General features: G+C 46.9%; 1 protein-coding gene across 2 annotated transcripts in view; it reads left to right on the top strand.

The window, feature by feature from the left end:
• AMN (amnion associated transmembrane protein) overlaps window positions 1–21011 on the top strand; it is an 87216-nt gene that overhangs the window by 33329 nt on the left and 32876 nt on the right. For both annotated transcript variants that reach the window (XM_083165927.1, XM_083165928.1), the window contains exons 2-3: window positions 4839–4960; window positions 9722–9766. In XM_083165927.1, coding sequence (XP_083022053.1) covers window positions 9764–9766 — 3 coding nt within the window. In that variant the 5' untranslated portion in view covers window positions 4839–4960; window positions 9722–9763. The remainder of the gene's footprint in view (window positions 1–4838; window positions 4961–9721; window positions 9767–21011) is intronic.

The raw sequence follows: 21011 nt of genomic DNA, 5'->3' as shown, positions 1-21011 counted from the left end.
GTTTTATGTACAGTAGGACATCCCGCCAGCAGGGCCATCTTCTCTTATGCTTTCAGTCCCAGGCAGGCACGTGGGTGGATGGCTCGTCTGTCAAGCAGGATGTGGGGTGGGCACCAGCAGGCTCCATGTGTGTCACTCCTGCTTCTTTCCACGCGCACGGCGCTACCTCCCACACTCGCCGCCCGGCTCCTTCTTCATGCCGCCGTCCACTGCCCGGATCCTTGTGCAAGGTGCCACAACCCACCTGCCCTGCGGTAGCGGAGGCGTGGTGAAGCAGGCAGCTCTCCAACAAAATAATAGAACTACAGAGGGTGCAACGGATTGCTTGCTCTTCATGGGGCCCCCCTAGCCGCCAGGCCCCATGCAGCTGCACCCTCGGTAGTTCTTCCACTGTTCACAGCGGTAACTGCCCCAGTGGAGCTTATACTCACTCTATATATTCTCTGCAACATGTAAACACACATCCATGCTGTGGCCAATGCCAATTAACCTACCACCATATTTTTGAACTGGGGGAGGAAGCTAGAGTACCCGGAGGAAACCTACACAAGCATGGGGAGAATATACAAACTCCACACAGGGCCATGGTGGGAATCAAACCCATAACCATGACACCAGTACTATTTTTCTGGAAAAATAGGTTCAGGAACTCCAGGTCAGGGGGGTGGATCAATTAAATAAAAAGAAACATATATAAGAGAGAGAGGGAGGGAGGGATATATGTATATATTGTATTTAGAAACAAAGGCACTCACATGTGACTTTAAAATTAAACTTATCTTATGGAAAGTAGATTTTCAGTTACTGATGATGTCCTAATTAATTAGAGGTTCAGGAACTGAGTTCCTGCTGGTTCCTGCTGAAAAATAGCCCTGCATGACACCAACCGTGGTGCTACTTACACTATTCATGATGCCACAGTAATAGTATTCCCTCTATACAGTCAGTAATGTGGTATTACATGGTACCATAGTATGGGTGACCTATTATTGGAGGGGATTGTGTTCTATGACTATTACTCAGAGGAAAAAAAAGGGGGGGGGGGCTCAGCTAGTATACCTATTTTTTTGCAGGATCATCCTATTTTTATTGGGTGGGGGGTCCCACGTCCCACTGGGGCTGCCAGTTTCTGTATAGCAGTGATTCCTACTTTTTTGAATCCCGGCACCCTAGAGTATGAGTTGTGTGGGTTTTTTTTTGGCACCCATAGACCAAAAATTCCTTACATTTTTATAATTTCCGAAATTACTCCAATACATAAATTGTGTTTACTGTATATGCCACTCTTAGGCTCCTTTATGTGGAGATGGACAGGATTCACTTTTGTTTGTCCACATATTATCCACATATTATATAATTGGTAACCACAAGCACTAGTTTTGCCTGTTAGTGACCCTAAATCTGATTTGGACCTAGACCACCAACCCAGTGCACCCCTGCAAATGCTCCACAGCACCCCAGGGTGCCACGGCACACAGTTTGGGAATCACTACTGTATAGTAAATCTGGGTTGCCTACCCTCCCAGAATGGCCAGGAGGCTCCCAAAAATCAGGACCCCCATCTCTGCCCACCCGGAAAGGTGGGCAATACCGGTGCCACCTCCCCCTTGCATCGCCCCTTGCGTGTTTCGCAGATTATCGGGGGAGGGGGCGGGCCTAAAGATTCAAATAGCCTAATTTAGCGCTGCCCCTCCCGCAGTCTCAAGAAATTTGGGATTTCCCTAGTTGGGTTAATTGGGTGGCCCCAAAAAGGGTGTGTGGCTTTGTTTACAAGGGGCATAGCATGCCCATTTGTGCCACTGTGGGGGCATTGCCAGCTCAGTCTGAGCTGCTGACCATGTCCCCAGCCCCTCTGCCTCCTGTGAATAGATGGCTGTCTATTCACCACTGCTAGGCAGATTATCATGTGGCAGTAGGGACTCCCAGCTGCCCCTCACTGTGTCACTGCCAGCTCAGGGCCTGAGGACAAGTATTGGTAGAATTGCTCCAAGATTACACAAAGCGCCCATATCCATTGGTGGCCCTACTCTACTAGGCAATTGGATCTCTAATAGAGAAACCATCGATCATTCCAGTCCACAGTCTTAAATATCATCCCTAGAGGAAGAGTTGGAGCCCACTGGGGATTTTCTGTTCTCTGGTGGTCCTGTCTGCCCCTGGGTCAACGTTCTGTTAGTCAGGAGTAATACCCACAATGAAAGCTAAAGCCTGAATCCGTATTTATAAATACACTGTATAATGTACGTTCTTCCTGCTGCATAATAGACTAGCTGACTGCAGACAGAATTTCCCGATCTGATACATATTTACAGACTCATTAAAGGAAGCTGAGTATCCTCCAGCCTGAGTGTGATTCACAGAAGTACAGGATAGAACTGTGAGGAAGTGACTCTGAATAACCCCATGTACAGTATGTCATGCAAGTCGGGGAACCCAACAAAGCAAAAAATAAGTCCAGTCTGCTCCTGCCGGTAATTTAGCCTGGCAGTCTGCTGTCATCAGGCTAGATATTTGTAATCATGGTGATCCCATGCCGCATCGGGATACACCCACTTTCAGTGCTTTAAAGTGGTCCTGGAGAGGTGTTGGAACTCCTTTCACCTAACACCCCCCCCCCCCCATTTAGCAGAGCCTGGACAAGTGCCAGGGAATTTGTGCCCTACCTCCCATAAAGGAATAATGGTCCCACAAGGAAGGGGTGTGGTCACACAATAGTAACTCCAATTAAAATTACAACACCGTAGCAGAATCATATACACATTGCACCACATGTAGTGTCCCTGATTCATATTGCACCATAGTAGTGACCTTTATACACATAATGTCCACAGTTGTGCTGCTTATACACATATGTCTCTGTTGCTCCATGCCCTGTGTCCCTCCAACAGATTCCCCACCTCTGAGTTCCTCCAGCCCCCTGTCTTCAGCAAGCACAGAGCCTGCTCCTCTTAGTGGCTCTTCACTTCAGCGGTGGTGATGGCATGACGTTGCCTACACCGTGCCAGAAGAAGAAGAAGCCTCTGGGAATGAGGGGTAGATTTATTATTAGTGCCGTACCGATCTTTATGGGCGCAGGTTCGCTTCACCACTTTATCGTGGTGAAGCTCACCTGCAATTCGGCCAAATTTATCAATGGAATGGGCTTCGTTATGGTAGTGCGTTATCCCCTGCTGCCGGGGATACGCTGCCTCCCATAACGTATGTGCGCTGCCGTCCCCCTGCCTTATCTGCGCACGCGCCGGATACTTTTTTTCTCGCAATACGTCCCGGCGCATGCGCAGTTTTCCATGTTAGCCTCCGCTAGTTGGTCTCCGGGTCTTCAGATTAAAACTGCACATGCGCCGGATAATGTTTGCCGGGGATGCTGTGTACCCGGCCCATGCGCAGTTTGGATTTGAAGACACCGGAGACCAGCAAGCGGCGCTGACTATGAAGCAGTAGACCCACATCGCCAGAAAAAGATGGCGATCCGGGACGGAGCTCCATAAAGAACGAAGCCCCACATGGCCGGATCATACATAAGGTAAGGCGCAGGCTCTCTTTTTAAAATAACATTGCTGCGCTATCCCTCCTGCCCCGCACCGCCGCCTGTTTAACACCCGTATCGCGGGCGTCATAAATCAGGGGAAGCGCTATCCCCTGCCATAACGCATGGGGATAGCGCATATTCCCCTGATCGAAGTTTAATAAATCTACCCCTGAATTCTCTGTTGGAATTACTGTTCAGGGCTGTGGTAGAGGTGGAACTCAGTTCAACTCTTCTTGTTCCCCCTCAATTTAACCACTGCCCACTTCTTAATAAGGGAGGAAGGGGTGGACTGCTCTTGTGTTTTTTCTTTTTAAACATTTTGACAAAATGACAGGACATCAGCACCGACGGCTGTGTGCGACCACGTGGAGCATGACTTTAATTGCTCGGTCATGCGCCATCTATTGGCCTCCAGCACACACACTTAAACCCCCCAATAGAGGTGATATGCAAAGCATTTATTGTATAGCATTATTGCAGAAATACTGGGATCACCAAAGGGGATTTTAAGATTCTCTGGGGTAAATTTTACTAAAGTGGGAGTTGAAAGGATGTTACACGTAGCAACCAATGAGGTTTTACTTATTTGTTTAGAACTTAGGTAGCATCTGATTGGTTGCCCATAGTAACATCCTATCTTAGTAAATTCAGCCTTCTGTCTCTCCTGCGTCTCATACACTGAGTCCTGTAATGACCATACAGGATATAGCACACGTTGTAGGCAAATGAGATAACTATAGTTACAGAAAAATGATTTGGATAATCCAAAAGATTGAAACTAATATTTGAGATTGTAAAGACCTATTGCTACTATTAGAATATATATTAATATAAAATACATATTTTTTTTTTCATAGTTTTTTTTATTTTATTTTTTTATTCTTTCATTTTAAAGTGACATAACGCATTTTCTTGAATTGAGCACTCTGACCCTTACTGAGCATGTGCAGATCTCCAGAAAAATGGCGGGCGGACATTTTTCTGGGGATTTCAGCAGCACTAAGGCCGGCGTCACGGTACTCCGGAGGGTAAGTATATTTAAAAACCCATTATAAATACGCCACTGGTACTGCTAAAGAAATTACACTCGCACGGTACATGAGGTCGTGGGAAGAGATGCCTTGGAAATCAGGTTTGAGCTGTGACATCTCCTTTTTTTTTTTCCACTTCCTTTATCACATGATGTGCTGTGAGCTTCTCTGTGTATGGAGCAGCCATCTTATATGCCACTCCAGAGTTATTTTGAAAAGGAGATTATTGATAGTATTTTTCAAAATGTCGCATCAATATATAAATATTTTTTTTACAGTTGGGTTAACAGATGCCATCGTCAAACGTTGGATTCCTAATACAAATTTTGAGAATTCTTCAAACTGGAATGAGCAGAGAGTTCCCTGTTCCCAGGATAATGTCATTTTTGCAAAAGAGAAGGTATATATTGTTGTGGTTGTTATTTGTACTGTTCCAGCTATTATTTTGTTTATACAATATACAGTACTTTGACATACAGTATGAATATTAATGAGGCAAGACTTAGCCCTCATAGCCTGCACGAGTACTTGCTTAGTCAGTTGTGGGATGTATAACCGTGTGTGTGTGTGTGTATGTATGTATGTATGTATGTGTATATGTATGTATGTATATATATATATATATATATATATATATATATGTGTGTATATATATATATATGTGTGTATATATATATATATATATATATATATGTGTATATATATATATATATGTGTATGTATATATGTGTGTGTGTGTATATATATATATATATATATATATATATATATATATATATATATATATATATATATATATATATATATATATATATATATATATATATTCTCTCCACACCTGGACCGGCACTCCCTTTAATTTCAGCAATGTCGCTGTATACAAAGCAAGGTCCCGATTCCCCTCAGGTAGCCGGAACAGACACGTCACTGCAGCCTTCTCACAGATTCAAAGTTGCTTTATTAGACCTCGATGGGCCGTTTCGGGGTAACACCCAGTTTTCAAGAGGATACAACACATACAAACATCTTACCATTTAAATAGGAACCCGTGGCGCCAATCTTCACAATTCTCCGCCCAAAAGCTCCCCCAGCCGGCCCCTTGAGTACGGGCGCATAGATCTGACGTCAGCGGCTCCCACCCGCCGGGTAGGATAGACGCTGTCTCCATACAGTCTGAAGTGAAGGCGGGTTGTCATGGTGACGACGCCGGCAAGTGGGAGCCGCTGACGTCAGATCTATGCGCCCGTACTCACGGGGCTGGCTGGGGGAGCGTCTGGGCGGAGAATTGTGAAGATTGGCGCCACGGGTTCCTATTTAAATGGTAAGATGTTTGTATGTGTTGGTCCGTTTCGGGGTAACACCCCGTTTTCAAGAGGATACAACACATACAAACATCTTACCATTTAAATAGGAACCCGCGGCGCCAATCTTCACAATTCTCCGCCCAGACACTCCCCCAGCCAGCCCCGTGAGTACGGGCGCATAGATCTGACGTCAGCGGCTCCCACCCGCCGGTGTCGTCACCATGACAACCCGCCTTCACTTCAGACTGTATGGAGACAGCGTCTATCCTACCCGGCGGGTGGGAGCCGCTGACGTCAGATCTATGCGCCCGTACTCAAGGGACTGCTGTGTCCCGAAACGTCAGTACATCGGTCTGCTGTCTCTTTCTCTGTTTGAGAACACAGTCCATATTTAATGATCCTTTTTCAATGATGCAATGAAGGTTTCATCCAATATTAATTTTATTTTTGTCCTTCAATGGGTAGTCACATGTCCAGGCAGATGTACAAAGAAATGTCCTGTCTTTGTATACACACACGTCTTTGTATACACACTGCTCAAAAAAAATAAAGGGAACACTTACACAACACTATTAACTCCAAGTCAATCTCACTTCTGTGAAATCAAACTGTCCACTTAGGAAGCAACACTGATTGACAATCAATTTCACATGCTGTTGTGCAAATGGAATAGACAACAGGTGGAAATTATAGGCAATTAGCAAGACACCCCCAATAAAGGAGTTGTTCTTCAGGTGGTGACCACTTCTCAGCTCCTTTTCTTTCTGGCTGATGTTTTGGTCACTTTTGAAAGCTGGCGGTGCTTTCACTCTAGTGATAGCATGAGTCTACAACCCGCACAAGTGGCTCAGGTAGTGCAGCTCCTCTAGGATGGCACATCAATGTGAGCTGTGGCAAGAAGGTTTGCTGTGTCTTTCAGTGTAGTGTCCAGAGCATGGAGGCGCTACCAGGAGACAGGCCAGTACATCAGGAGACGTGGAGGAGGCCGTAGGAGGGCAACAACCCAGCAGCAGGACTGCTACCTCCACCTTTGTGCAAGGAGGAGCACTGCCAGAGCCCTTCAAAATGACCTCCAGCAGGCCACAAATGTGCATGTGTCTACTCAAATGGTCAGAAACAGACTCCATAAGGGTGGTATGAGGGCCCGACGTCCACAGGTAGGGGTTGTGCTTACAGCCCAACACCATGCAGGACATATGGCATTTGCCAGAGAACACCAAGATTGGCAAATTCACCACTGGCTCCCTGTGCTCTTCACAGATGAAAGCAGGTTTACACTGAGCACGTGACTGGAGACTCAAAGAACGTTCTGCTACCTGCAACATCCTCCAGCATGACCGGTTTGGAACTGGGTCAGGAATGGTGTGGGGTGGCATTTCTTTGGGGGGCCGCACAGCCCTCCATGTGCTCACCAGAGGTAGCCGGACTGCCATTAGGTACCGAGATGAGATCCTCAGACCTCTTGTGAGACCATATGCTGGTGTGGTTGGCCCTGGGTTCCTCCTAATGCAAGACAATGCTAGACCTCATGTGGCTGGAGTGTGTCAGCAGTTCCTGCAAAACGAAGGCAGGTCTGGCCTGCCCGTTCCCCAGACCTGAATCCAAATGAGCACATCTGGGACATCATGTCTCGCTCCATCCGCCAATGCCACGTTGCACCACACACTGTCCAGGAGTTGGCGGATGCTTTAGTCCAGGCCTGGGAGGAGATCCCTCAGGAGACCATCCGCCACCTCATCCGGAGCATGCCCAGGCGTTGTAGGGAGGTCATACAGGCACGTGGAGGCCACACACACTGCTGAGCCTCATTTTGACTTGTTTTAAGGACATTACATCAAAGTTGAATCAGCCTGTAGTGTGTTTTTCCACTTTAATTTTGAGTGTGACTCCAAATCCAGACCTCCATGGGTTAATAAATTTGATTTCCATTATTTTGTGTGATTTTGTTGTTGGCACATTCAACTGTGTAAAGAACAAAGTATTTAATAAGAATATTTCATATTCAGATCTAGGATGTGTTAGTTTTCCCTTTTTAATTTTTTTGAGACCCACGAGCGAGTGTGAGAGCAGATACTGTATTACAGACCATATGATCTGGCTCTTTTGCAAACTGATGTCATATTAATTAAACCTCCCTCAGAAACCGGTTGTGTCATAGGTGTTGCCTGAAGCAGAACATACAGTACAACCCCATCCGCTCCGCAGAGAACAATCTGTTCCCAAACTCCACACAATTTAACTGATTTAAATGTTTTTGGACAAACAGAGTCTCACCCTTGTAATCAGTTAATTATTGCAGATCCTGTCGTGGGCGGATTGTGTCAGACTGGAGTATTGAGGTCCCACAAAGTGCCACAAACATATGAAGGACCCAGTCTGGCTCTAGTGAACCTATTGCTAGCACCAGGGTTATCACTGGGGTCATCAACACTGGATGTGCCAACAAGTCCCCACCAAAGCGGTGTGATATTGAAAAGGGGTGGGGCGTACAGAACATCCTTGGAGATGCTGCACTCCTGGCTAGGGATGGCCATCGATGATTCAAAATCATTGATGGTTCATGGCCGATGTCGAATACTTTTGCCATCGATGTGGGAGAACCAGATGGTTTCCCTTCATCGATGGAACAGCAAAACGATGATTTGCTGTGTTTTTTTTTTTTTTTCTCAAAATGCCGGGACACGGAGCATAGCTCCGCCCCAGACACCTGTGAAGCCCCGCCCCATGTTCAATCAAACACAATGGTTGACCATCGATATGTAAAAGGATCGATGGTCATCCATTGCATCGTTTAGCACTATCAATGGCCAGTTGCAGAATTGCCATCGATGGCGACGGCAACAATTGCCATCCCTACTCCTGGCTCCTACACTGTGACAGGAGCTGAGTGCTGCTGTTAGTGTCACCATGCAGCACCTGGCTCCTGTCACTGGGGAACAGCCGGCAATTTAGTGTCACCCCCTCCGATGTTTTGTCAAATAAAACAATATTCAGGATCATGCAGCCTATCCATTCCTGATGTGATTATTTGCTATAAGGTGGGCATTGTCCTAGTTGTGTCAGGACTCGCAAAGTAAATTGTGCCTACCAGGTGATTTTCCACCCAGCTAAGCAAATCCCTTCATAATAAAGTGAAGTCCGTTCATTTTGAATTTGATACATTCCTTAACTAATACATCTTGGGGGTAGACTTGCATGTGGTGCTGTTGCCCATAGAAACCAATCAGATTCTAGCATTTTCTAGGATTCAATAGAACACAGGGTCTCAAATGTGGTCCTTAGGGCCCCACACAGTTCAGGTTTTCCAGGTCACCTGTGGTTATTTAAAATGCGACAGCTGGTGATACACAGTGCACCTGCCGGGTGGCCTTGGGAAATGTGGACTGTGTGGGGTCCTGAGGATGCTACAGAGAAATAGAAAAAGGTCAGTGTAGATTTACAAATGCTCCTCTATGTCACTCTCCCATGGGTGTAGGGGGCTACCTGAAAAAATTGAGTCTACGGCAACTTGCGGGTAGGCAAGCATGCTTCTGGATGCACATGTTAATGTGTGTGTTTAAAGCGGCCAATCCTCTGAATACTACTTTTCTGAGGTTTCACTGTTATTGTTATTTATTATTATTATTATTATTATTATTATTATTACAAGTCTTGTTTATTTAGGCCAAGTACATGGTGAATAAAGATGTGTGTGTGTGTGTGTGTGTATATATATTTTATAAAAATGTATTTTTTTAATTAGTGTTTATGTTATTTACATATGTGATTATGTGTATCTCGAACCATACTATCCCTGGGTACTGGGCCTCACAATAATGTTATGGTGGCCATCTAAATATATCTCCCTTTCTTTGTAGAAAGTCTCCGTCTACGTGCAGACGACTCACTCCCTGACAGCGATGGTAAGAGGATTACTTCTTTACACATAAATCAGATTGATGTTCACTTATCTTTTGATGCCTATTGCATATTATGCCACATTCCTTAATGTCCATTACAGATTATGCCACATTCCTTAATGTCCTTAAATATTATGCCAGATACATTAATGTCTATTACATATTATGCCACGTACCTTATTGCCTATTACAGATTATGCCAAATGCTGTAATGCCCATTACAGGTTGTACCACAATGTATCTCTTACCTACATGCTTGTTGTCAGAGGTTTCTTGCTCAATGCCAGGGGTTACATGCTTCTAAATATTTGTGATCTATTTTTACACATTTATGAATACATCAGATTCTAGACCTCTGTTTAAGTGCAGTCTGTGCCTAGGAAAACTTCCCAAATTCCTCTTCCCTTTGGTTACATGCTTCTTGCCACGGGTTTCATTCTCATTGCTATGGGGGGGGGGGGGTGGGGTGGTGTTTACATGCTCGTTGCCACTGGGGAAGTTACATGCTCCTTGCTAGGGGGAGTTACATGCTCATTGCCAAGGGGACATAATTGCATGCTTGTTGCCCAGGTTTTTTTTTCGAACAGCATTCCTGGAATCCGCACTTCCAGGTAGCACGCTGCGCTCCTCTGACAGACACTAGGTCATTATGACCAGAGCCTTTTGTCTTTGTACAATTTCTATGCTCCTCCATTGACCAAAATAAACACTGGCAGATTACATTGGTGCCTGGGTATTTGTGGAAAGGAAACGGAAATGTCAACATTCTGTTCATTTTTTTTTTTTTAAACTCTAACGCTAATTCCAATGGAAATGTTGGCATTATGATTATGTAAACATTTAAGTGTCCATGTTTCAGGTATCAACATTAATTATATTGACAATGTGATTGTTGACTTTCTGACTGCATACTGTTTGAGCACCATATATCTATACATCTAAACTGGTTATTGACCCTGGGTGCTCTGCGCCGGAGTGGTGGTATAGGTCGGTGTGGCGGCCGTGAGCATATATACTATAAAGTTGACTTTATTGCTTGGCCCATTAATTCGGCTCTGTGTCGGCACCATGCTGAGCTCTCTAGGAAGCGGGGCTGTTTTTTTTGCTGAATGAACTTTGGATGTGGTTGTTTATAGCTGTGGGGAGACCACAAAGAATGCGCTTTGTTTTCCATAATCCCCCTCGCAGGGATTTCCCTAAGATTCTCAGGAAATAAAAGCTCCACACTCATCTATAGATCATATTTCATACTGGGAGATGAGAGAGGCCAAACGGCTGGGACAACAAGGTGATGTATTTCCACAGGCGGAAAATCCCGGCTCAAAATTAGTTTTTATTGTTTTTTGTTTTTTCTTTTTGCATTCTATAAATTGGTTCAAAAAAATGCAAAACGCTTTTGTTTTACAATCACAATGTATTACAGGAAGGGGATGCAATGCACACACGGGCTGCCTCTTTAGTATGCGAAGTAGGAGGTGGCTTGTTGAGAGACATATTCTTTTGGGGTCTGTGATCTGCTGCTGCGTCGTATGAAACAGCAGCATCAGACCACATATATAAATGATTACTGAATGCAGTACCCTTGGTTTTAGCTTCTGAGCAGATCAGTATGGAGTCAGCTCTGATTAGAAAGCCAGACCTAAGCTTTGCATTACATGGCGGTCACTGCCCAGAGCTGTTGTCTGCCTCGCCTCCTGCTAGGAGTGCGGCACTGGTATGGCCCAATTCTCTGCACACCTCGACCCTTCCTCTGTTCTCCTGGCTCCTACTAGGCTCTCTCCACTATATCCTATGTATCCTCACACTGCACACAATGTGACTGCGGGATGCGTGCCACCCCCAAGTGCTGGAGGTCATACCCACACCTGCAGGCAGTGTGTGTGTGTGTGTGTGTGGTTTGACAGAGCCAAATTACTGCCTTGTCCCGGGTGATGAAAATCCTACCTTCGGCCCAGGTGGGGGACAACGGGTAGACAGCAAAAATGTCAACATGGGGTTTTTCACTTTTTTTTTTTTTTTGTTCCAAATGTCAACACAGTAGCACAGTATCCCCTCGCGTGGCTTGCTACGCTTGCCATGCTTCGGGCACACTATTTTATTCACCAACCACCATGCTGTAGTGGATGGTAGGGCATGAAATACCGCCTGTCGGCACAGGTTGGCTCCCCCAAAAAGTGAAAAACCCATGTCGACCTTTTTTTGTGCTTTGATATTTTTGCATGTCGACCTTTTTGCTGTCTACCCGTTGTCCGGATACCTTTTTTGGCCCTGCTGGATGGATTTCTCCACATGGCTTCCCCATCATGAGCAAACGCTGCAGGAAGTAGGAACATGGCTTTTTGTCCCGGGTTCTAGGGGCAAATGTACAGGTCAGACCAATCCCAGGCACCCAAAATGCTACGGTCCCCTACATGTCAGGGCCAGTCCCCAAGCATACCCGACCTCACCCGCACCACAATGCCATTGCCCCACCGACTGCCGTTTGCCAATAAAGTAATAAGTTGTAAGGACCAAACCCAAAACACCAGCCACATCTAGCAGGGCTCTCATGCAGTGGAGTCAGCCCCCCAACACCTCCACCACACCACACCAGCAAGTGGCAACCCCCCCCCCCCCCCACCAAAAGAAAATTATTATTATTTTTTTTAAAATCAGCAGTACCCTGAGGGTCTGTGATGTGTTCTCCTACCATTTCTTGCAGCTTTGACTAATTACTGCCTGCCTGACTAAAATCGGCCCGGTCCGGGAAAGTCCCCTGCAATGGCCGCAGTCTCCTGTAACCCCTTGACAGGAGGAGGGGGTTGTCCCTGCCCCCGCGCTGTGGGGGCTGAATTGCATCATCAACCTATCCATTAGCGTTAACATTAGGGTTAATGGAAGGTTTGCACTAAAATAAGACATTGTCGACATTACACCAGTGTCGACATTAACCATGTCAACATTAATGCTCCACCCAATTCATATAAGGTACCTTACGCAGCTAATATTCTACCATGTGTCACGCTGTATCTATGTGAACACAGTAGGAATCCGAGTACAGAGATGCATCCGTTCTCCGGTCTCAGAGCAGATTGGAATATTTTGAGCTGGATCCATATATAGTGTCAGGGATTAGCTGCAGGGCTTCTCCTCCCGTTATAGCGGCAGATCAAACCTGCAGCAGCCAATGATTAATTATCCTCAGGCTGTGAGCGATTCACAGGCCAAACCGAGAGAGGAGTATGGGGCTGCCCAATCCCCCTCCACTGTAATCAGGGACACCCCTGCTGGGATAATGAGCTATTGCTGCTGTACCCACACCTATACCGTGTGTGCGTGTGAGCCTAATTAGGAACCCTGGCTTCTTAGTAGAGGCCTCCTGTAGGTAGCGAGGCCTAGATCTCTGTACAAGCCTCAGCTGGTGGTGCCACAATATAACTGACAGATTTCTCTGTGCAAGGCAGGATCCTGGGAGTCACTGCATATAATGATCCTGTCAGTCACACGCGCCGTACGTGGTAGTACTCATTTCACTGCCTGCGGCGGGAGACTTGGCCGTGCAGGATGTACTATTATGTTGTAACAGCATCATCCATTCCGCTTTTCTCTATGGTGTCGCATAACTCTGCAGAACAGGACAGTCGGTGCAAGTCAGACAGTATAAAATAAATCCCAAGTCACGTGTAAAACAGAATAGGAATGATTCAGACCTATTTGTACGACCAGCGATCAGTTGACAGTGAAATCTCCCTGTGCAAATGGATGCGTACGGCTGCACCTGAGAGAAAATTTCCAAATTGCGTGAAAGCCGCCTACCATTTAATGATCAGGTGCTGGGATTGCAACCAGCGTGTCAGTTGGCATCGTAGGGGTCCAGACCAGAGCCAGATTAAGGTCAAAATGGACCTGGAGCTGAATGATCAAGGGCCTATTATGTGCAATAATAGGGGTTGTGGCCAGCACCTAATAATGTGGGAGGCGTGACCACTGTTCTGGTTGGGTGGTCTGCTCATGGGTGTGTCTGTATTTGTGTAACTACTTTCAACTAAATATATATGCCTGGAAAAAGCAGGGGGCTGGCATAGGAAAAATGCAAGGAGATATATTGGCGGGTGCACTCCAAAGGTGCACCCGCAGGACGCCGATGTCCTAAGATACTTGCGGGGTGGGGCGGCATTCCAGTCATAAAATAATAATGAAAGCCGAAACTTGGTAGACAACATTTCAGCACCTTTTATGTGATCTCCTAAGTTTACCACATCATATGCCCCTTATACATATCATGCAACACAATAGTAACCCCTTATACTGTACTTGCCTCTTACACAATATGCCACATGGAATGAGCCAAAATTCACACTATGGCACACAGATTGAGTCACAATTCACGTTCTACCACACAGATTAGGCAAAATTCACATTGTGCCATATGGATTGAGCCAAAATACACACTATATCAGGCATATCCAAACTGTGGCCCTCCAGCAGTTGTGAAACTACACATCCCAGCATGCCTTGACATCATTTTATCATTCCCTAATAGCAAAACTGTGGCAATGCATGATGGGACTTGTAGTTTCACAACAGCTGGAGGGCCATAGTTTGGACATGCCTGCACTATACCAAACAGATTGAGCAATAATGCACAATATGCTTCATAATTAAATTGGGGCATTGGCGTGCATTAAAAATTTACACCATAATGCCCATTACAAGTTAAGACACACACCATAATGCCTATTCAAATTTATGCTACATAAGTGTTGCTTACCTACATGTTCATTGCCGGGGTTCCATGCTCGTTGCCATGTGGGATTACATGCTCATTGCCAAGGGGGAATACATGCTCGTGGTAACTGGCGGACAGCCGCCGCCGGGCAGAAATGACAGCCGGGCAGAGAGCAGGGGGCTGCCCGGCTCTATTCAGAGCACTGCTATTTGAAATAATACCCCTTTTCACACCAGAAAATGCAGGGACTTACCCAGGAATATGGTCCCAGGATCATGCAGGGACATTCCCAGACTGGCCCCTTTTACACCAGCCTAGTCCCTGCATTTTCAGGTGTGAGGGGAGAAAACCACCCCCGCCCCCCTTTTAAACAACCAGCTATATCTTCGGAACCAACTGACCCATTTACATGTAGGCTCCGAATTATGTCGGTCCCGTGAAACAGGGCCGTTTGGTTCCAGAGAAATCTATCCTCAAACAACATGAACAGCCATGAAATTACATTTCAGAAATGAAAAAAAATTGGTTTACCCACAATATCTCTAGAACCAATGAACCCATACATATGGACCAGGTATCAGATTGAAGGCCCAGCGATTTGAGTTTGACTGAGATCAACCTCGAGCTTCTGTGATGCCAGAGGGGGAACTGGCAGCTGTTGGAACTGGGTGGAGGTCGGAATTAGCGGGTCCCATGTTTTCCTATGGGGAAAACGTTCCAGGTGTGCCTGGCGGTATCTCCGGTTCCCGGGGGCCTAGCAATGCAGGGCTGGGCTCGTTGGAAAGCCCTGGCCCTCAGCTACAAAATTTGGAGGCCTATTTGGAGAGTGGGCCTGGAGCTGTAGCTCCATCAGGCCCATTGTTAATCCGGCCCTGGTCCAGACTGGCGGATTTCCCAGAGCTTGGACATGTTCAGCTCAGAACCTGCCTCCGCCAATGTGACCCATTCCGAGTGGAGACGCCAGTGTATAAGGGGTCAAATGCCAGACTGTACCTAGGTTGGAGCTGGGTCCAAAAACTTGGTTGCGACCTGGCATTTTTGTGTGAAAGGGGTATATGGCGGTAAAAAATGGGGGCTTATGCATTAAGGTGGGAGGGGAGGAGGGTTAGGCTGAAGGTAGGTAGAGGTAGACCCTGTCGGGATATTGACCCTCTGGATACCACTGTCTGTGGTCTGTCATCCCGACCACAGGTCATGCATAAGTATTCTGATTTGAGGGCTGAACATCCAGATCACTATTGCAGTCATTATGAATACTATATAACAAAGACAAACACAGTTTTTGAGCGCTGTATGGTGATTATAATGCACAAGCGCTGCCTACATTTTTTCTTTCTTTGCCATTTTGCACAAGCGCTGCCTACATTTTTCGGTACTCTTTACCTAGAACGGCACCCGCGATTGGAATCGCGGGCGTCGGGGGTAAAAAATCGCGGGCATCGTGGGTAAATCGCGGGTACATCAAAATCGGGTGCCCGCGATGACCGCGATTTTCCCATAGGGATCAATGTTAAAAACGGTGATTGACCGCGATTTTAATGTTAAATGCCTCAATGCCCGCGATTTGGCCATAGGAATCAATGTTAAATGGGCCACAGAGCCCTAATAGTCACCGTGAACTCTGAAATGGCCCCCACAATTGTTAACGCCACCCCACGATCAACGTCAACCCGAAGCGTGGCGAGCGTAGCGAGCCCGCGAGGGGCGGCAGTACGCGTCCTCCGACCTTTTCATGCCCTACTATCCACGTCGGCGTGGAGTTGAGAATAGAATAGTGTGGCGAGCGTAGCGAGCCACCGAGCCCGAAGCGTGGCGAGCGCAGCGGATACCTTCACAGGTAAACGCATCCCCTCGCGGGCTTCACAGGTGTCCGCTTTTCGCCACGGATACCTGTGAAGCCCGCGAGGGGACGCGTATAACTGTGAAGGTATCCGCGTCCCCTCGCGGGGCTCGCCACGCTTCGGGCCTCGGTGGCTCGCTGCGCTCGCCACACTATTCTATTCTCAACTCCACGCCGACGTGGATAGTAGGGCATGAAAAGGTCGGAGGACGCGTACCGCCGCCCCTCGCGGGCTCGCTGCGCTCGCCACGCTTCGGGTTCACGTTTATCGTGGGGTGGCGTTAACAATTGTGGGGGCCATTTCACAGTTCACGGTGACTTAGGGCTCTGTGGCCCATTTAACATTGTTTCCTATGTAAAAATCGCGGGTATACACTAAAATCGCGGTCAATCTGATTTTTAACATTGGTCCCTATGGGAAATCGCGGCCATCGCGGGCATCGCGTCGCACCTGATTTTTAGTGCATTCGATGGTCGCGATGGCCGCGATGGGCGCCCTTCTAGGTAAAGAGTACCCATTTTTCCTTTCTTTGCTCTTCTACATTATGAATACTAGCTGTAGAAACTAATGTATTTGTATTGTATATACATGTCACTGAGAGGCAGGTACGGGATCAGTAGATGATGGAGGGTATGCTGATCCTCGATGTTGGCTGTATAAGAGAGGAGGGGGCTTGTGTGCAGGATGTAATGATCAGTTGCTGGCCTGTACAGGTGGAATTTGTGTTGTATTTTTTCCTGTCCAGATGAGCCCCCTCCCGTCCTCTCACCAGTGCTGGCCGGGTATGGATCATTGAATAGACATCAACTAGGTAGACATGACTGAAGATCGACCGGTTCGTTAGGTTGACATGGGGTTTTTCAAGTTTGTTTTGGTCCTGAATGTTGACATGGGCATAGAAAAGTAGCACCGCGTCCCCTCGCATGGCTCGTTGTGCTCGCCAAGCTTTGGGCTCGGTGTCTCGCTAAACTCGGCACACTATTTTATTCTTCCACCCGCCCTAGTGCAGTAATGGCTAACCTTGACACTTCAGCTGTTGCACTACACATCCCAGCATGGCCTGCCTCCGTTTTAAAATGGCCAAATAGTGAAACTGTTGCAGGGCATGCTGGGATGTATAGTTCAACAACAGCTGGAGTGTCAAGGTTCGCCATCGCTGCCCTAGTGGACAGAGCCAGATTAAGGCCTAAAATGGGCCTGGAGCTGAAAATGATCAAGGGCCTATTATGCGCAATAATAGGGGTCGCGGCCAGCACCTAATAATGTAGGTGGCGTGACCAGTGTTCTGGTTGGGGGATCTGCTCATGGGTGTGTCTCTATTTTTGTGTAAATACTTTCAACTAATTATATATGCCTGGAAAAGGCAGGGGGCTGGCATAGGAAAAATGCAGGGAGATATATCGGCGGGTGCCCTCCAAAGGTGCACCCGCAAGACGCCGATGTCCTAAGATACTTGCGGGGGGAGGCGGCACTCCAGTCATAAAAAAATACTGAAAACCGAAACTTGGTAGACAATATGTCAGCACCTTTTATGTGGTAACCTAAGTTTACCACACCATATACTCCTATACAAATCATGCAACACAATAGTAACCCCTTATACTGTACTTGCTTCTTACACATTATGCCACATGGAATGAGACAAAATTCACACAGATTGAGCAAAAATTCACACTATGGCACACAGATTGAGTCAAAATTCACGTTATGCCACATGGATTGAGCCAAAATACACACTATACCAGGCATGTCCAAACAGTGGCCCTCCAGCTGTTGTTAAACTACACGTCCCAGCATGCCTTGACATAGTTTTAGCATTCCCTAATTGCAAAACTGTGGCAATGCATGATGGGACTTGTAGTTTCACAGCTGGAGGGCCATAGTTTGGACATGCCTGCACTATACCAAACAGATTGAACAATAATGCACAATATGCTTAATAAATAGGGGCATTGCGCGCCAAAGGCACACATTAAAAATTTACACCATAATGCCTATTACATGTTAAGCCTCACACCATAATCTCCATTACGTATTATGCCAAACACCATAATGCCTATTAAAAATTATGCTACATAAGTGTTGCTTACCTACATGTTCATTGCCAGGGGTTCCATGTCGTTGCCATGTGGGATTACATGCTCATTGCCAAGGGGGAATACATGCTCGCGGTAACTGGGGGACAGTCGCCACCGGACAGCCATTAACAGCCGGGCAGAGAGCAGGGGGCTGTATTCAGAGCACTGCATGTCCCGGCTATTTGAAATAGCCGGGACATGCATTTTCATACCAGAAAATGCAGGGAATATGGTCCCAGGATCATGCAGGGACATTCTCGGACTGGCCCCTTTTACACCAGCCTAGTCCCTGCATTTTGTGGTTTGAGGGGGAGAGAGAAAACCACCCCAGCCCCCCTTTAAACAACCAGCTATATCTTCGGAACCAACTGACCCATTTACATGTAGCCTTCGAATGATTTTGGTCCCGTGAAACTGGGCCATTTGGTTCCAAAGAAATCTGTCTCAAACAACATGAACAGCCATGAAATTACATTTCAGAAATGAAAAAAAAAATAGTTTTACCTGCAATATCTTTAGAACCAATGAACCCATATGGACCAGCCTGATTGAAGGCCCAGCGATTTGGGTTTGACTGAGATCAACCTCGAGTTTCTGTGATGCTGTAGGGCAGTGTTTTTCAACCAGTGTGCCGTGGCACAATAGTGTGCCTTGAGCTGTTCTCAAGTGTGCCCCCAGATCTAGAGATGCCCAAACCCATTTACAGCCACCACCAGTTTAAATGTTATTTACTGGTCTCTTCTTTTCATGTAAAGGGCCAATGTATTTTATTTTTGTTACCTGTGGGGACCAGTGTGATTGTTTTTAATGTGGAGGCCAATAGGTTTTTTTCTCTCCTGTGGTGGCCAATGTGTTTTGCCCTGTGGGGATCTCAGGGTGTGCCTTGGCAATTTTAAAGTCTTATTTAGTGTGCCGCAAGGTAAAAAGGTTGAAAATCACTGCTGTAGGGGGAACTGGCAGCCGTTGGAACCGGGTGGAGGTCGGACTTAGCGGGTCCCATGTTATCCTATGGGGAAAACGTTCCAGGTTTGCCTGGCGGTATCTCCGGTTCCCGGGGGGCTAGCGACGCGGGGCTGGTCTCGTTGGAAAGCCCTGACCCTCAGCTACAAAATGGGCCTATTTGGAGAGTGGGCCTGGAGCTTATAGCTCCATCAGGCCCATTGTTAATCCGGCTCTGCTAGTGGATGGTAGGGCATGAAATACTGCCTGTCCGCACATGTCGGTTCCCCCCAAAAGTGAAAAACCAAATGTCGACATTTTGACTGTCAACCTAATGCTTGTGTCGATCTAACCCACGTCAACCTAATGCTTGTAGCCCTAGTGACCGTATCCTGCTGGCCAACCTGTTTCTGTGCATTTTTTTTTTTATAATTTTAAGCCTTTGACACTATTCTGGTTTCTTTTTTTATACATTTCCTGTATTTGTGGTTAATGAGACGCCTATTAACCACAGTTGTTTCATCTAACTAGAGAGGGGATTACCACGGATGAACCTTTCCTCTACGGTCATGGGTTATAGATAGGGGGCATTCTAGCTGGCATATCTATAATGCCGAGAGCTCCTTTGTGTTTAATATTGGCGCCCAGGGGTTTATTTACAAAGATGGGAGTTATATTGAAGATAGGAAGTTGCTATGTGCAACCAATCTGAATCAACTTCTTATTTAGCACGTTTTAGAAGAAAAGAGAATCTGATTGGTTGTCCATAGCAACATCTCATTTTGAATAGTACTCCCATCTTGCTATCCCCCCTGGACTCAAACCCAACAAGCAATGATGACAGTGCTACCCCATCATTCTCCTCTCCTTCCCCGTAATCCCATTACTACACCACCCTAATCAGTGGCGTAACTATATCTCCGCAGCCCCCGCGGTGGCGGGGGGCAGAGAAATTGGGGGCGCCGCCGGGGGGCTGCGGGGCTATAGTTACCCGCGGTCTGCGTCTCGCCCGGCTCTCTGACGGGACCTGCCTGACCGTCACGGTCCCGGCCGGCTCCTGCTGCAATGAAAACTGACAATTAGAAAACGGCTGCCCCCATACTGCAGACGGTTTTCTGTCTGCAGTATGGGGGCAGCCATTTTCTAAGAATCAGTTTTCATTGTAGCAGCAGGACCCGGCCGTGACCGTGACGGTCAGGCAGGTCCCGGCAGAGAGCCGAGCGAGACGCAGACCGCGGGTGCGGGTAAGAAGGAAGGGGGGGGGCAGGTTTGGTGGGTGGGGGGTGCCGAAAAAACGTGCGGTGGGGGGGGGGGGCAAAATAGTTAGTTACGCCCCTGACCCTAATGGCTCCGATATAAATGCTCCGATATAAATGCTACTGTAACTCATGGCACACCTATTGCTTCTGTTAATACAGATGCTGTGGTCAAATCAGAGCTTGCGGGCCGGCAGCCAATCGGGATCTGCTGCGGGTGCTCTTGATTGTCTGTCTGCGATTCCATGAGCTCCGGTTGGCCGGAGGTAGTCTCAAAATATCTATATATCTCTCTCCACATGTAAAGCCTGTGTTTGTCCCTCTGGACCTTACTCTGTAGGGGCCCTGACCGGCTCAGCGCTGACTGTGATTAAAAACCCTCCCTCTCGGCTCTGACCTCTTGAGCAAAGGAACTTTCTAGTAGTA

The sequence above is a fragment of the Crinia signifera genome, chromosome 12, assembly GCF_055691185.1.
Source record: "Crinia signifera chromosome 12, ASM5569118v1, whole genome shotgun sequence".
Taxonomy (NCBI): Eukaryota; Metazoa; Chordata; class Amphibia; order Anura; family Myobatrachidae; genus Crinia; species Crinia signifera.
Note: the sequence above shows the minus strand (reverse complement) of the source record. Positions and strands in the feature narration are given on the sequence as shown.